Source organism: Helianthus annuus, chromosome 7 (assembly GCF_002127325.2).
Source record: "Helianthus annuus cultivar XRQ/B chromosome 7, HanXRQr2.0-SUNRISE, whole genome shotgun sequence".
Classification (NCBI taxonomy): Eukaryota; Viridiplantae; Streptophyta; class Magnoliopsida; order Asterales; family Asteraceae; genus Helianthus; species Helianthus annuus.
In genome coordinates, this window is record NC_035439.2 from 120,928,098 (window position 1) to 120,946,973 (window position 18,876).

The window sequence follows — 18,876 nt, forward strand, 5'->3', positions numbered from 1 at the left end:
ATGAGCCAATCGAGTGGCTTGCTGGATAGTGCCAAGGTTAGCTGTGGTCATATGATTCTGAATTTCGGGCACCAGACCCTTGAGATACAGTTCGATGCGTTTGGTGGGAGGGTCTACCATAGTAGGACAAAATGTGGCTAATTCATTCGATCTCCTCGTATAAGCTTCAATTTCAGACCCCACCATCTGTAGGTTGAGGAACTCTACCTCTAGTTTGTGGATGTCTTCACGACTACAAAACTCTTCCTTAATCAGTTCCTTGAACTCGTTCCAGGGGGTGGCATTAGCAGCTGCCAGCCCTAACATCTGAACCTGTGCTTTCCACCAGGTAAATGCAGCACCTTCGAGTGCTCCAGCAGCAAACTTTACCCTACGTGACTCAGGGCAATCATGCACCTCGAAGTCAGTTTCGAGTCTCTCGAACCAATGGAGGAGGCCTTCAACCCCCTCAGTTCCGCTGAAGGTACAAAGCTGGCAATCCTTGAGATTTTTGAAGGTGTAAACAGGGGACTGAGCGTGTTGACCTCCCGCTTGTATGGCTGCAAGTGCCGCAGCAATTCGTTCGTTAATGAGAGCCGTCAACTGGGCTTGTGTCATGTTGATATATTCGGCCATGACCTTTATGGCAAATGTAACGTAAGTGAGAATGGTTCGCGAGTAGGGCGATGACAGAAAAGTGTAAGCACATAAGTATTCTCATGCAATGACAAGTTGTGAGCAAAGTAATGTAAGCATACTACGAGCAAAGTTCTATGCAATTCTAGCATGTAGGCAATAAACATAAACCTTATTACCTAGGATGTCGAGTCTTGCACGTGGAGCGAAGCGTCGTTGTGGATCGTTGAGAGCACTGTTCTGGTTATAGTCTGGTTTTAATAAAAACGTTTTCCCATATTAAAACCAAGTTCTCTATAACCAATGGCTCTGATACCAATCTGTCACACCCCCAAAAATCCACCTGCGGAGTATCACCGCTTGGGAGCGTGACTGACCAGGATCAAGCCACCAATCATACAGAACATTGTATAAAGTAAAAGTAATCACATTATAATCCAAACCATTTCCATATGAAAGGTGTTTCCAAAACATAAGTAAGTTAACATTGTTTAGCGGAAGCGTATTATTGTAAAACCCATAGCAAATAAGTATCAGACATCAAAAGTGTTTAACAAGGTGATCACGATCCAAGCCCCACAACGACCAGCTCCTCCGTGTGCAAGCTCCAAGTACCTAACGATCTGCAAGGCATGTAACAGAATGATCAACAAACTAGTTGAGCGAGTTCACATAAAGGAAATGCGTAATAGTAAGTTCGTTTGTAATAGGTGGCTCTACTGGGCCGTTTGTATATTTTACTGTGGTGGTGTTCCACGTTTTCCTGTGGTGGTGTTCCACGTTTTCCTGTGGTGGTGTTCCACGTTTTCCTGTGGTGGTGTTCCACGTTTTCCTGTGGTGGTGTTCCACGTTTTCCTGTGGTGGTGTTCCACGTTTTCCTGTGGTGGTGTTCCACGTTTTCCTGTGGTGGTGTTCCACGTTGTATAACCACTAGACTACTCGTAACTATAGGTATCCTTCACAACCGAGGATAGTAAAGTGGTAGTCTAGGCATAGTGTCAATAATGTATCTAATCAACCTTTCAATCCCATTCCCAACACCCCGGGAACCCCATGCCTTGGTAAGAGTGTGAACTCACCTTGGTTTGCTCGGTATGCTAAATAAGTACACGCGCTCACAGTTAATCAATCACGTCCTATTGTATACACGTATAGCAAATCAGTTCATGGTCGGAATATTACGCATGCAATTAATTGTTCACACAGCAGTCAGTTTGCATATCAGCACAACACGTAGTATTACACAAACATGTTCATCACCAAGCATGGCATGTCAATTAATTCAACATATGTTCAATTGTTCAAGACATTATGCAAAACCCTAGTATCTTTCGATCACAATTATCCTAATTATCTATCGAGTCCAACACTTAACTTTCGGACCGAAATGCTTTGTTTCGAACCATTGTTATCTTTCGACCAAAACCATCTTTCGGTCAAGGGTATGGTTCGGTCAATGCTATCTGTCGGTCAAACATCTGTCGGTCAATCTATCCTTCGGTCACTAACGCTATGGTTCGAAGGATAGGTATCTTTCGGTCCAACAATGGTTCGATCAATAAGTATCCTTCGGCAAATAACAGTTACGTTGATCCGATTAACCATTAACACAATTTTCACAAATCTGTTAACATCAACAAGATCAAACAAGCATGCATCTCATGTTTATCAAGAACCCTAATCTTGAAACAAGGTCATTCAAACTATTCGATTAACACACATAAGCCGATTACATAAGCGTGTCCGATTACAATATCTTAAATCACAAGTTATCATCGAATCGTATCACCAATCATCCATTAAACAACATAAATTTCCTATCCGATCGATCACCCTGACTGGATTAACTAACCGATTAACAACACGATTCGAAATCATGAAATCATTTAACCATAATCACAACATATCCAATGTGCATACAAATTCGATTAATACCCATACGCAATCATCATACAAATCAGTTAATATACAACCAGCCTATTTACATACGATTTGATAATTCCAGAAATCATGTATTGTGGACACTAACCGGGGTAGAAAATAAGAGAATCGATCAGCAAAAATCTTCGTATGAGTTGTGGTTGCCGTCACAGATCAAAAGTGTTCTAGGGTTTTTCTTAGAATAATAACTATCAGTTTACATGCATCCTTATATATACGTATCACAGTAATGGGCCAAGCCCAACAGAACAACTGGGCCGAAACATATCGAAGGATATGTTTCGTGATCCTTCGGACCGAAACAAGGTCGAAGGATATGTTTCGGAGTCTTCGAGTCGAAGGTTATCCTTCGAGGTCCTTCAAGTCCTTCGACTGTATTTTATCTTTCGGACAAAATGTTATTATGATATTTATGATAATAACAATAATAATAATTCTAATATTATTATCTATCACAGCAAATAATCACATATAGGCAAAAATGACAATACATTTCAGTAACACACAATTCGTACAATTTAAGTCTACAATCCAAACAACTAAACAGTCAAAGTCAATGCGCATTTAATGTGAAGGTGAAAGTCAAAAACTCGAGTTGTCACATAATCCTTCAAAATGCCATTTTGGTGTTAAGGCAGGAAAGTTCTTAGGATACATGGTAACCCAGAGGGGCATTGAAGCAAGCCCGGAACAAATCAAAGCATTAATAAATATCAAATCTCCTGCCAATGCCAAGGATGTCCAAAGACTGACAGGCAGGATAGCAGCTTTGAACAGGTTCATATCGAAATCCTCAGAAAAATGTAAAGAATTCTACGATATCCTAAGGAAGAATAAGAAGTTTGAATGGACTGAGAAACATGAGAACGCTCTACAAGCCCTCAAAGAATATATGTCCTCAGCACCAGCACTAGCAAAACCGGAAAAAGGAGATGTGTTATCCTTGTACCTGGCGGTATCCTCAACCGCTGTAAGTGCAGTCCTTGTCAAGGATCATGAAGGTACACAATATCCTATCTACTATGTAAGTAAAAGTTTACTTGATGCCGAATCCAGGTACTCACACCTCGAAAAACTTATCCTTGCATTAATCATGGCATCCACTAAGTTAAGACATTATTTTGAAACCCATACTATTATTGTTAAAACTAATTTTCCAATTAAGAATGTCCTCAGGAAACCAGATATGTCAGGGAGAATGGCTAAGTGGGCAGTAAAGCTTAGTGCCCATGATATAAGATACGAACCAAGAACAGCTATTAAATCTCAGGCACTAGCTGACTTTGTGGCTGATTTCAGTAGTGATCTACAAAAAGAAGCAGAATTGGAGGTTCAGCAGTTGGATGAGACCAAGGATCCTTGGATACTACACACTGACGGATCCTCAAATATCAAAGGCACAGGGCTAGGGATCCTACTAAAATCGCCACAGGGGGACATAATACCCCACTCCATAGCCTGTGAGTTCCAAGCAACTAACAATGAGGCTGAGTATGAAGCCTTAATTGCTGGCTTACAAATTGCTAAGGATATGGGGATAAAGTATCTCAAAGTATATGTAGACTCATTATTGATCACTAATCACTTTAACGGATCCTATGCTGTTAAAGGTGAAAAACTAACCAAATATTTAGAGATAGTCAAAAAATTGGCACTCTCTTTTGTTTCTTTTAGCTTAACACAGGTACCAAGGGAGGATAACACGGAAGCTGATGCATTGGCCAACCTAGGATCATCCTTGAAGATTCCAGAAGATATAAGTATCCCTATCATCCATATCCTGGCTCCTGCTATTGAAAATCAGGTGGCCATGGAAATAGAAGAGGATACTGCAATGATCCCTAGTGAAGAAGCCCAATCTTATTCAGGATCATGGATCTCACCAATCATGAGATACTTGCAACATGGGGAGATTCCAACGGGAGAAAATCCTAGAGCTTTCAGGATTAAGGTATCTCAATTTGCAATCTTAAATAATGTGCTATATAAACGATCCCTTGCAGGACCATATTTAAGATGTATTGAAGATCCTGAAATTGAAGAAGTGTTGAGAGACTTCCACGAAGGAGATTGTGGAAACCACACTGGGGGCAGGGCATTATTCTCAAGGATCCTTAGAACAGGATACTACTGGCCAACCATGAAAAGGGATGCTATAGAGTATGCTAAGAAATGTGATCCTTGCCAAAGACATAGCAATATCCTCCACCAACCAGCTGAATTACTACACCCCATACCATCCTCTTGGCCATTCATGAGATGGGGAATGGATATAGTTGGCAAGCTCCCTAAAGCACCTGGTGGAAAAGTATTTATGCTTGCCATGACTGACTATTTTTCCAAGTGGATAGAAGCTGAAGCCTTCGCTCAAGTCAGAGAAAAGGAAGTCATATCCTTCATTAAAAGAAACATTATAACTAGATTTGGCATTCCCTCTGAAATTGTATGTGATAATGGCTCCCAATTCATTGGAAGCAGAACCACTAACTTTTGTGACAGTTGGGGAATCAAGATGATCACATCAACACCAGTTCACCCACAAGCCAATGGTCAAGCAGAATCATCCAACAAGATCATCATCAACAATCTGAAAAAGAAGCTAGGATCCAAGAAAGGGAAATGGGCAGAAGAGTTACCTTATGTCCTATGGGCTGATAGGACAACTCCCAAGAATGCCACCGGTCAAACACCCTTCTCTTTAGTATTTGGGGCAGAAGCAGTGATCCCAACAGAGATGGTGATCCCAACTGCTAGAACAAGTGCTCGTGATCCTGAAGAAAATGCTACAATCCTAGCTCAGGATTTGGATACTATTGAGGAAAACAGGGATCTAGCTAGGATAAGGATGGCAAGCTACCAACAAAGGATGGCTGGTGCCTACAACAAGAATGTCAGGATAAGGAAGTTCCAAGTTGGAGATATGGTGTTGAGAAAAGCATTTCAAAATACTATCAATCCTGCTGACGGGAAGCTAGCACCAAAATGGGAAGGTCCCTACTTGATTGAAGCTGAAGCAGGAAAGGGGGCATACAGGTTGCTAACCATGGAAGGAAACTTGTTACCAAGAGCCTGGAATGCTGTTCACTTAAAGAAATATTTCATGTGAACATGATCCTTCCTGCATGTGAAGTATCCTTGAAGGATCCTGGAGATATCGGTGATCCTTATTCTGGTAATATGCTTATCCTAAAACTATTGCATTTTCTTACTTTTTGCCTAAGGATAAGGATCATGTATCCTTCATCCTCTACTCACAAACCATTTGAGTTATGATAGTTCAGGTATCTTCCGCAAATCGTCAAAGATCTCCAAAAGCACCACAGATCCTTGGGTACAACCCCAGTTATCCTTGGGATTATCCCCAGTTTCCGCCAGCAGCGCACGATGATCCTGGTATAGTTCACGTCTTTGGGACCAGTACCCACTTTCGGGGCTGACAACCTCATCGTACTGGCTATATTTAGGATCCTACGTATAATGGTGGACGCACCATACATCCGTTCCTAAGGTTTCTAACGTTTTCATGTTAGCTAAGGTTTTGACATTTTCATGTCACTAAGTTTGGATAGTTGCCAGAAAGGGCCATACTCCAGTTTACATACGATCCTTTGGGCTTGTCCCCAGTTATCCTTTGGGCTTGTCCCCAGTTATCCTATGGGCTTGTCCCCAGTGATCCTCTGGGATCATTCTCAGTTATACTTTGGGCATGTCCCCAGTTACTAATTTATCTTTTACATTGGCTTAGTCCCAAGTTATATCTCACTTTTCAGGTTTTGGAAGTCTAAACATATAAGGGTCCTTAATCCTTATTAACTATCAAAGTCTTATCTATGATTGTCTTGATTGAAGGTTTGGATCCTAACGTGGATCCTCAGGTATGATCCTTGACTATTTTTGATTATACTCTTTATCCTAACCAACCCTTATACTTTGACAACCGAACCTATGATCCTTGAACTAAAACACTTTGAGAATTTTCAATATAAGGATATTTGATCCAGGATCATATCCTAAGTTTATTAAACACTTTGTCAACTCTTGTTATTTTAACAAATATAGCAATTGAGAAATAAGAGGATTATTGAAGGATAACAACACAAGATAAGCCAGAAAAAGTTAAGTTATATTATTAAACAAAAGGATCATTAACCCTTTCAAAAAGTTGTCAAAATTGCCAACCCACATTTCTACCAGCAAAACGTGGCCCGTCCACATGGGTTGGCAAAGGGTGTCCATTGTCTATGCGGTCTTAGCATTTTGCAGGAAATAAAGGCGGCAGGATCACAAAGGCTTCATCCCCCAAACAGAGGATCCCTCCACCTTTTGTAATCCTACCTATTGTTCAAAGGATCCAGGATCCTTAACCCTAAGAAACTATTGTTCAGAGATTACAGACCATAATTGTTTCAAACATCAACAACCACAAAAAAACACTACCAATCCTAAAAAATTGGGCTCCGGCCTAGTCTCGAAATATCCATCATCGCCCAATCATGCAGCCTACACCTTCGCTGCTTCATCACCACCAGCATCTCCACCTTGATCCTTCTCAGCATCACCACCTTCCAGCATGGGGATCTCCTCAGCCTCATCCTCGTCCTCCAGGTCTGCCAGCCTTGCCTTCCAACCTTCAACATCCCACGAGCTTTTGTCAAAGGTAGGATCCTGAGCCTCCTCGGCCATCTGAAGTTGTATCTTATACATAGCAATTGCCGCGGAGACCTTAGCATCTTGGGTGATCTCCTGCTTCTCGTTATCCATATCAATCAACCTCTGAGCAGCCTCAGCCTTCATGACCCAGAGTTCTTTCTCAAGATCTCCTATCTTGAGATCCTTAAGCACGCCCATTTGTTGAAGGTCAGCAATCTGGCTCTCTTGGTCCTCAACATGGCCAAGATAGGTCTCAATCTCGGCAAGTTTCTGCAACAGGAGAAGAAAAAGATAAGCATAGGATCAAATGATCCTCAAGAAAAGCAGAATACACAAACAGGATATGTGAAACGGATAACCAACAGGGGCAGTGATCCTTACCTCATTCACGTAGTCGAGGAATTGCTGACGGAGGAGGGGAAATCCTTGGGGATCTTCAGAGGTTTTCCTCTTTTTTCCCTTGCCCCGGATAGATGCTTTGGGAGCTGATGCTGAAGGACTAGCAGCAGGAGCCTTCTTCTTCTTTGAAGATGTGACATTGGCAAGATCACTTATCCCAAATATGGAGGCAGATTTAACAGATCTGGCAGATTTTCCAGCACCTACACAATTCAAAAACAAATAAGTTCCCTTATTAAATTAAATACTTTTACATAAAACTTACTTTTTATGAGGATACTTACTTGACATTGTGGCAGATGCAGAAGATATCTCTTGAGAATCTTGGATAGTGATTTGGAAGCTTCTAACTTCAGGATCAAGCTTTTTAAAAGCTAACACTCTTTCTCTTGCAGCAGGGGTCAATTTTAGGTGAGCAACGGAAATAGCTGCATAAAAGACAAAGGAAAAAAGGCATTAGTGATCCTCATCATATGAGACGGGACTGATGGTGATCCTTCGAGGATCCTCTACCCTACCATGAGTGGCCCATTCCTTGGGCAGATCCTTCCCATCCGGGATGGAATCCCTCTTAACAAAGAAAAACCGACGTTTCCAGTTTGTATCATTCTTGGTAACTTTGAAGATAGGGTGATCCTCCCCAACTTTCCGTTTCAGCAGATACCGATGTGATCCAAACGTAGTAAGATCATAGAGCTCAGCTAGCTCCGCCATCCCCAGGTCAATTCCTTCCTGCTCAATGATCCTCTCGAAGGTATAAAGAACCCTCCAGATCATCGGCATAGCTTGAATGTAAGAGATGCCGGTTAAGGAAAAGAAAGACTGGGTAAAGTCTGGAAAAGGATATGAGTAACCTATAGCAAACGGAGTAGCAGGAAAAGCCACCCAGACATCTGAGACAAAGTCGCTCAAAGCAGTAGGATCAAAGGATTTAAAAACAACATTCGCCGGAAAGCAATGGCGAATCTTGTCTACGTGAGCATCACTAAAGCAACACCTCTCCGTAGGAGAATCCTTGATAATCCCCTGGCTTTTTAAAGGACTATCCTTCTTGGAATCCTTGTGTGGGGAGCTCCGGAGCAGCATGATTGTGATCGAGTAAAAAGAAACAGAGCAAAGAAGAATAGAGAGAAGAAGAAAGAGGAGAATACCTGATCGATCTTCGGTGTAGAATATGAAGGAAGTGTATCTCGAATTTAAATACAAACTGATCCTCACCCTATCTCCTATTTATAATCATGATCTGCAGGATTGTCACATCTCTGACGTAATGATCATAACGGCTAGTCCGAGCATAACGGCTAGTTTCTTGGAGTCGCCCGTTAGAGATAAGATCAAAACAAAATATAACTCGTCTATTTACAATTAACTCCTTATATTTTGGGGGCAATTGTTAGGGCTGGATTTTACTGTAGGTAATCCTTACACATGATCCTAACCAGTGATCCTTGTTTCTGTGGCAGACAGTGATCCTCAGCAGAACTTCAGGATCAGGATCATGGGACATTATGGTGATCCTCATACTAACGGCTACTTCCACTCAATACAATATTGTTTTGCAGGAACATCTAGCAGGATATGCTCTAGACATCATGATCCAGGAACGCGTCTTCACAAATATGGCAAGAGCTTAATCGAAGAAAGACGTTGCACAGGATATGGAAACTAGGCTTGATTTATGGGCAGCAATTTAGGCTAGATTGTCTTTATTTCTAAAGGGGTAATGAGCTGATATTTAGTCATTTTACCTAAAATAAGTCACCCACACATGTATAAATACCCATCTTCCTCATTCGGAAGAACACACACGACATACGACACAACTTTCAAACACTTAGACACTCAGTGATCCTTGTACTCAGCTCATTACTATCCGAAGTTGTAATCATATTCTTGTTATATTGAAGTTGGTGATCGGTAGTTGCCATCACCCGAGGTTTTTTATGCCGGAGATCATTCATTGATCAAGGGCTTTTTCCTCGTATAAATCATTGTGTCTTTGCATCTTTTATCACAGAAGTGATCCTTTATTTTCATAATTAACCAAGCATCATACCCCGTTTACATAAAGTTTGGTTACATTATCCTTGTGTGATTTTTGACCAAAACAGTTTCAATCCCAGCTGAACTCCAAAATGCCTTGATGTGCGACTGATAGGCAATGTATTGCGTTGTGATAGCATAGTTGATACGCGAGCGGTGAAGGTACTCCATGATGCCAGTGAACTCCGGACTGATACTGCCTACCGGTTGTAAATATGCAGCCATATTATGTCTAGATTCAGACATAGCTTCAAGCTCCGATTTCACCTTCTTTGTTGGCTTTGCCCGCTCCTTTTTCACTTTCAATGCCATTTCTGCACATCACATTGACACGTAATAAGAAAAGGTCAAACAGTCAACAATGGAATTCCACACTTAGAAAATTTCCAATTTCTTGAAAAATTCCAAGTGTTGAACTCTTCGAAGGATCCATATATCCATCGAAAGATTGAATCATGGCACGAAGGATGGCAATCTGTTCGAAAGATGTTAGTCAAGCTCGAAAGATGTCACTTATCTTGAAGGATGTCAACCTTATCGAAGAGTTTTGAAAGATATCTTGATCATTCGAAGGATTGATCAATCGAAGGATGATCCTTCGAGATATCTAACATCTTTCGAGACTCACCTCGAAGGATGTTGTTCAGCACATCTATCGAGGTGATGAGTCATCATCTTTCGTTTTGACTACCGGCATCACTGTTCAACGGCAAGTTTTCCGGTGGGTTTTAAGTGTTTTCTGGTGATGTTTTAAATTTTGTTCAAGTGTGTTTTATGCCAAAACAAGAACAAAACTACGAACCATCATTTCAAACCATCAACAATTTGACCCAACCCGGATATGAACACAGACACATGCATCAATTTTGATCATGAACCCTAACCATTCCCCTGTTTAACCCAAACCAAACATTTAGACAACAAGATTCAAACAAAAACCTGTTATAAACATTACAATCATAAGAATCTTATAACTATCATGCTTATAACATCTGTTCATTACATTCACCATATATCATTCAGATTTTCACAAACTGAAAATAAGAACACTAATGTATAAAGTAACATGATCAATGAAATGTTCATGATGTTGTTTGTTTTGATGTTTGTTAAAGGATTAAAACATGATCATCCTACCAAGTGTTGTTTAAGAAATCCTGATACTTTAACAAATTTTGAAAATTTGGGCAGAGGTTCGAGAGGGTGAGAGGTTTTTGAGATGAATTTTTGAAACTGATAATGATGAATGAAGAAGAAGACCCTTTATATACCCTGACCTCGAAAGTCCAACCGCCTCGAAGGACCCAAAACCATTCGAAAGATGTAAGACTGTCTCGAAGGATGACCTTTGGGTTCGAAGGATCCATATATGGTTCGAAGGATCCAGATATTTGAAAGATCTGGATCGAAAGATACCAGATATTTTGGAATCCTTCGAAAGGTATCTTTCGACCTAAACAATCGTTCAAAGGATCTGGTCAACTCGAAAGATCAATTGGTCAAAACTTTCGTTGACCAGAACATCTTTCGACTGAGACAGTTGACTTTCATTGACTTTCTTGACCATCTGATCTTTCGAGGGCCATTGCTTCCTCGAAGGATCAGATTTCCCACCAACACTTTGGATTTTTGGGAATTTCAATTTAAACCCTTCAAATTTTGGAGGTTTTCAGAAATGACCATTTTGAAAAGTTGTTCGTTATGAAGTTCTGCAAGGTTATTTTTATGAAGTATTTCGGCTTGTCAGGTATCGGATCGAGCACCAACATCAGTTAATCAAAAATAATATTAAATGAAAAATCTTTTTGGATTTTGTGGTTTGATAAAATAAAAGGCAACAATTTTAATATCCTTTGAATGTTATCAAACGACATCACCGCTAATGTCGTGCTGATATGCACCAAACGACAAAAACTGTTTAAAATTAAAGCAGTAAATAAAGCAGTAAGTAAATATGTACAAACACAACAATATTTTTGCGAGTTTCTGGCGAAGAGAATCATATCAGCTTGCGGTCTTTTGTCAAAACACACTTCCTTTTAAAATTCTTTTGCAGAAGTTGATAAGTATTCTACCACAATTACCGATATTGTTATCCACTTAAACTCAACAATCAAGTGTAATCATAATACAATGAGATACGTTTAAGGTATGATTTATACTTACCGACCGGTGTTCATCCACTCACGACACATTCCCGTATCAAGGTATGCACGAGAGTTCATCTTACTGGGGAGTATACCATTTATCATCCGTTTTTAACGTATATATATATACAATGTGAACAAGTCACTTATTTGTGTTTGAAAACAAGCCCTATGTGATAGAATCACTTATTGATGAGGAACTTGATTTTCGATGCATGAGGGCACAGGAGCAAGTCCGTGAACAGGTCAGTACTTCCGTACAGCAGAGAGACGAACTTGACTCCCGGATAAATGTGATATTTTATCACTTATTTTGATGGACATGTGATTGTTTATCACTTATTGAGGTCGAATGCAGTATGAGATATGTACACGTATGTATGGTATCATGGAAGAACTTAGACTTTGTCTTTTATAGAAACAACCATGATACCCAGATGATAAAAAGCATAAACCCCGAATATCTCAGAACCTCGGCAATCTATCAAACGAAATTTCGGTACCAAGACCATATGCCAATGAGCGGTTCCCACGCGGTTTTCAGTCTGTTATGTTTATATCTCCTGCATACTTTAAAATGATCGTGAGTCTACCGGTACATCATTAGTAGAGCTACTTATCATTTTCTTTTTCTTTTGATTTCTAGAAACATGTTTCAACCGACCTCTGATGTAATATCACTTTCTCTTATATTACCAAGAAACTCATTTTTGTTTTTCTATTGTTTTTGTGTTTTTCTGAATTTTCTCCCCCTTAAATGCAGAAAGTAAATAAATTAAAGACATATTTTTGTATTTTTGTGGTTTTTCAATGTTTTTGTATTTTTCTTGAAACTTTCTCCCCCTAAAATTCAAAAATAAAGTAAAGTAAAAATATTTTTGGATTTTTTTTTTTTTGTTTTTTTTTTTTTTGGAAAATATTTACAAAAACGATTTCCTGATGTCGGTTACTCTTGCTTCACCTTAATGTCGTTTACCAAAAGTAAATAATCAAATCTTGATTTATCAAATGCTTTGGTAAAAAGGTCGGCACGTTGGTGGTCGGTATGAATATGAACCACATCGATAAGTCTCTTTTCAAAGCAATCACGTATGAAGTGATATTTAATATCGATGTGCTTCGTTTTCGAGTGCTGTACAGGATTTCTAGTGATCTGTAAGGCAGCCTCATTATCAACATAAATAGGAGTAGTTAGGAATTCAAAACCGTAGTCCCGCATCTGTTGTTGGATCCATAGAACCTGGGAGCAGCAACTAGACGCAGCAATGTATTCTGCTTCACATGTAGACGTAGCCACACATGTCTGCTTCTTGCATTGCCAAGTGACTAGGCGATTGCCTAAGAACTGACATCCTGCTGTAGTTGATTTTCCATCTTTCTTGCAGCCGCCGAAATCAGAATCACTGAAAGCTTTGAGATCGAAGTTATCATCCTTAGGGTACCATAACCCGGTGTCAGGGTAACTCTTCAGATAACGAAAGATCCTTTTGACAGCAGCATAGTGAGAGACCTTCGGATTCGCTTGATACCTAGCGAGAAGACAAGTTGGATACATAATGTCGGGTCTTGATGCGGTGAGATACATTAAGGATCCAATCATAGCACGATAGAGTGAAGAATCCACAGCATCCCCTTCTTCATCCGGAGTAATCCCGTGATTCTGCGGAAGAGGAGTAGAAATTGGCTTCGTATCGGACATCTGGAACCGGCTCAAGATGTCTCCGACGTACTTGGTTTGATGAATAAAAATTCCAGATTCGGACTGATTAACTTGCAAACCCAAGAAGAACGTCATTTCACCCATCGCACTCATCTCGAATCGATCTTGCATCACCTTTTCAAATTCCTTGCATAACTTATCATCGGTAGAACCAAAGATAATATCATCGACATACACTTGTACCAACAGAAGATCTTCACCTTTTTCTTTGATGAAGAGGGTACAGTCGATCAAACCCCGTCTAAAACCATTGCTCAGCAGGTAGGTAGACAACGTTTCATACCAAGCCCGAGGTGCTTGATGAAGACCATATAACGCCTTGTTAAGTAGTAAAACCCTGTCAGGATGTAATGGATCTTCAAACCCCGGCGGTTGCTCGACATATACTTCCTCTTCGACTACTCCGTGTAGAAAAGCACTTTTAACATCCATCTGGTACACCTTGAATTTCTTGAAGGATGCGTAGGCTAGAAAGATTCTAATAGCCTCCAGACGAGCAACAGGTGCATACACTTCATTGTAGTCAATACCTTCGATCTGACTGAAGCCTTGAACCACTAACCTTGCTTTGTTTCGGACAACAATCCCACGGTCGTCCTTTTTGCACTTAAACACCCAGCGAGTTCCGATCTTTTTGTAATTGTCGGGCCTATCAACCAATTTCCATACGCCCAACTTCTCGAACTGCTGAAGTTCTTCTTGCATGGCTTCCACCCAGGAATCATCTTTCAATGCCTCCTTCCAAGATTTAGGCTCTTCTTGGCTAACATAGCAGGCGAAAGACCAATCATTTTGTTGTCCCGATTCTCGTATCTCAGCATACAAGCCAGCATTTTCATTATTTCTGATTTGATTTCTTGTCCTTACACCACTGAGAACATCACCTATAATATTCTGCTGAGGATGAATGTTATGAATTCGGGTTTCAGAAACTGGAGGAACTTCAACATTTGACCTCAAGTTATTGATATTTAAATTCCCGATATCATTCTGAAGCTGGTGAGTTGTAGAAGATGATGCATTTTCTTCTTGGATAATTGGCGCAGACACTGGATCCGTTGCTTCTGAAGTACCTTGAACCGGACGCAGTGCTTCACCATCATTTGCATCAACATACTCCTCATCTTCCGATGACAAATTGTAATCGACAGCATCATTAAACACCTCATTTGAAACGAGATTGTTGACAGAAGAAGATGCTTGTGAGTCAACAATGATTGGACGAGCTAACTGAGAGCCAGTCGCATTCTCGCTTTCAGACAACATTTGAGCAATTGCATTGTCATCATCAAATGTCGGCAGATTAAATGAGTCGAAAAGACCATCATAATCGAACATCCATGGATCTCCAGAAGGCTTCGGAGGATTAGAATATCTTTGAACTCTTACTTCACCCCATTCTTCAATCCTTTTGGTAGTCAGGTTCCATACTCGCAGATTAGGAGTAGCATACCCAAGGAAGTAACCTTCGATAGCTTTGGCACCAAACTTCCCGTCAGGCTCAATCATGGTACATGGTGCACCAAAAGGTTCTAGATATTCCAAGTCAGGAGTCTTCTTGTGTAGGAGTTCGAAGCACGTTTTTCCATGTCTTTTCACTGTGAGAACCCTGTTTAACGTGTAGCAGGCCGAGGCAACAGCTTCAGTCCAAAATCGAACTGGAAGCTGAGACTCAACCAACATGGTTCTTGCAGTCTCAATTAAGGTTCTGTTCTTTCTTTCAGCGACTCCATTTTGTTGTGGCGTGTACCGAGAGCTGTATTCATGAAGGATACCTTTGGCAGTGCAAAACTCATCCATAACCCTGTTTTTGAACTCGGTACCGTTGTCGCTTCGAATTCGCCTCACCTTTAGATTATACAGATTTTCCAACAAGGTGATCAAATTCTTCAGAATTTCTGGAGTCTCGCTCTTGTGGACCATGAAGTCAACCCATGAAAATCTTGAATAGTCATCAGTAACTACCAAGCAGAAAACTTCTCCGTGCACACTCTTGTGTTTGACTGGGCCGAAAAGGTCCATGTGCAAACGCTCGAGTGGCATGTTGACAGTGTTAACCTTCTTCAATGGATGTGATTTCTTGGTCTGCTTCCCTTTCTGACACGGCACACAGACATCTTGAAGTTGAAAGTTCTTCACATTGACACCTCTCACCAAGTTGTTTTTGACGAGGTGATTCATTTTTCTGAGGTGAATATGACCCATCCGTCTGTGCCAAGAGATCGTCTCCTTTTCAGTGGCTTTTGAAATAAAGCAAGTAACTTGTTTTGACTGAGTTATTGCTTGGCTCATATCAAGGACATACAAATCATTAACTCTTGGTGCTGATAAGAGAATCCATTCTGCGGGAATTTTGAATCCTGGCTTCAGCACATAACAACCGGCATCATCAAAATGCACGGTGAACTTCTTGTCGCAGATTTGAGAAACACTCAGGAGATTGTGATCCAACTGTTGCACATAATTGATTTTGTCGAAACTCACAATTCCATTTGAGATCATTCCCTCGCCGGTGATATACCCTCCTTTGTCTCCAGCAAACGCAACATATCCTCCTCTTATACTTCGCACATCGAAAAGAAGACGATAGTCGCCTGTCATGTGCCTGGAAGCCCCACTATCAACAATCCAAAGACTATTAATAGTTCCTCCTGGAGCCGCCTGCACATGCAATTAACACATCAGTTTGAGAGGGGGACCCAAGCCTTTGTTGACTTGGGTCGTCCTTGATCATCAAGGAAAGTGATCTCAATCACTTGATGATTAGGAAATAAAACCTCTGGTGCTCCCCCTGACTTAGTTACCTGTTTTTATTTCCAAGCTTGTTGTCCTTTACCAGTATTTGAATTAATTGTTTTTGTATTTACTGGTTTTACATTTGTAGGTTTAGCTTGTACAGGTTTTTCATCCTTGACCTCTGATTTTAAGGCCTTCTCAATTACCTTTTTGTTCTTTTGTTTTACCTTCTTTTCCCTTTCTTTCAAGACACGTGGGTCTTGTTTCAGGGAAACCGGTTGTTTTTGGTAATTGGTTTCTTGGGGAGCACTTGTTTTTCCTTTCAATTTTTGCACGTATGGGCAGTATCTTACAATGTGCCCAACTGTTCCACATTCAAAACACATTCTTCGCTCTACAAACCTCGGAGAAACGTGTTGATGACCAGACGAAGAACCAGACACTGAACTTTGTGATCTAGATGTGCTTGGACCTAAGTCACATCCATTGGTGTGTTGGGTATAATTGTTCTGATCATTTCGTTTTAAAATTCTAACTTGTTTTACAAAATCAATGTTAGATTTATTTTGAAATGTTTCAAGTTTGTCCGTACCCTTTGATCCAACAAAGTTCACTTTCTGTTCTCTTTTCTTAGCTGGAGCCCTTTTGTTTTGCACCCTTTGAACCTTAGGTTGCTCAACCTTAGATTGTTGAATTTTAGGTTGTGCAGCCTTAGGTTGAGGAGCCTTAGACTGCTCAACTTTAGGTTGTTGAACCCTTGGTTGTTCAGTCTTAGGCTGCTGAACCTTTGGTGCTTGAGCATTCTTGTTTTGAGCCCTCTTTTCTTGTACCTGGCCCTTACCCTTTCCAGAATTCACTTGTTGTTTTCGCTCAACTGGCAGTTTTTGGTTTCCGTATTGTTTTCTAATTAGCTCACACGGAATTGGTTCACATTGAGTGACCGTCACTTTGTTACCTTTGTTTCCCAAAAACTTATCAGTTCGTCCTTCAAAAATTTTCTCAATTAAATCTTGATTTAAATTTTTGATTGGAAAATCTCTGTCAGAATAAATTTTGCTATCTCCCTTGAGCGTATACAACAAGTTATTCTTTTCAATGCTAGGTACACTGGGCTTCATTGCCTTTGGTGTTTCAGCCTTACTCGGTTTCACTGGTGGATCACACAGGATGTGATTCTCAATTGGAATGTCTGGTGTAACCGAGTTAGACTGTGGTTTCTCATTTTCTTCAGATTCATCGTCCGAAGAATCAGCATCCTCAATAATCGGAGAACTCTGTTCCTTAACAGACGATGAATTTTTCACATTCTCAGATTCAGATTGCCCCGAGGATGATGTACCTGTTGTGAACCCGAGGCCTACTGCAAAGTCATCTAGACCAAGTGGCACAGTAGGTTCAAAACGGGGCATATCCTCGTCATTAGGCAACTTGGAGTAATTGTGATTCATCGGGGGAGGGCATGATTTGTAACCAATACATTTTGCATCCCCCTTTTTCCTTTGAACATCAATAATGTGATCCAAAACATAGCGGGAATTGGAATAGCTTTCCAATTTCTGCTTAATTGTCTCACATTCACATCTAGCTGTAGCTAACTCTACCATCTGTTTTTCAATTGTGTCAATTAAATTATTGTTTGCATGTTGTTTTCTCAAAACAGCCTTTTGTAGTTCAGAAACATCATGTTTTAATGACGCAATTGTTGCTTTAAATTCCTTTTCATTTCTGGTTAAAAACAAGTTAGCCTCAGTTGCTTTAGACAGATCAACAATCAATTCTTGATTGTGTTTGTGTGTGATTTCAAACAGACTTTCCTTTTCTGCATATTCTAGACATTTAGCACATTCAACAGCAGCAGAAATAGAGTCAGGTTTAGAATCACATACCTGAGAGGTTTGTCCTTCAACATGAGCCATAAAGGCTGTATGAAAAGAAAAAGATCCATCTTCAGAGAAAAATTGAGAAAGCTTCTCGGAAGTTCCAGCAGCTTTCTGGCAAAGAATAGATCTTCTCTTGCATAATGCTTAGCATCAGCCAATAACTCATCAACCTCCAAGTCTAAAGCCTCACTTGATAAATCACCTGCATCAAGTGATTCCCCATCCAAACTTCCACTATAACCCGAGCTATCTTCATCTTCTGAAGATTCATCAGCAGACACGGGTTCTACAACCTTTTCAACCACCTTGGCGTAACATGTTGTTCCACCATTTCCTCCTTCACCAAGCTGAAGATTCCAGTTGCAAATCTCATCAGCTTGAACAACTAATCCTCTGTGGGGATTAGAGTTTGTGGTTCCAGATGTATTTCCTCCCACGGGAACTATTTGTCTGTCAGAATTGTTCTGTTGTTGTTGAGGCTGTCTTTGATTCCTGAAAGGATTCTGATTGCGTTGCTTGGGTGGCTTCTGACATTCCCGCTTGAAATGACCCTTTTCACCACAGTTGAAGCAGGTGACAGCATTCTTATCAAAATCATACTTGGTGTTGTTGTTGCTTTCCAAGTTGGTTCTCCCCGTTCTCTCCATAAACTCTTTAGCTCTACGAATAGCACTAGCAAGAGCCCACTTTATATCCATCATCTCAAACTCTTCTTTGTCAACTTGCTGGTAATCTTCGTTGGTTA

General features: G+C 40.5%; 1 protein-coding gene across 1 annotated transcript in view; it reads left to right on the forward strand.

The window, feature by feature from the left end:
* Positions 1 to 426: 426 nt before the first annotated feature.
* Positions 427 to 18,876, forward strand: part of LOC118480249 (ATP synthase subunit beta, chloroplastic-like) — a 28,308-nt gene continuing 9,858 nt past the window's right edge. The window contains exon 1 of the mRNA XM_035974999.1: positions 427 to 463. Within this exon, the coding sequence (XP_035830892.1) occupies positions 427 to 463 (37 nt within the window). The remainder of the gene's footprint in view (positions 464 to 18,876) is intronic.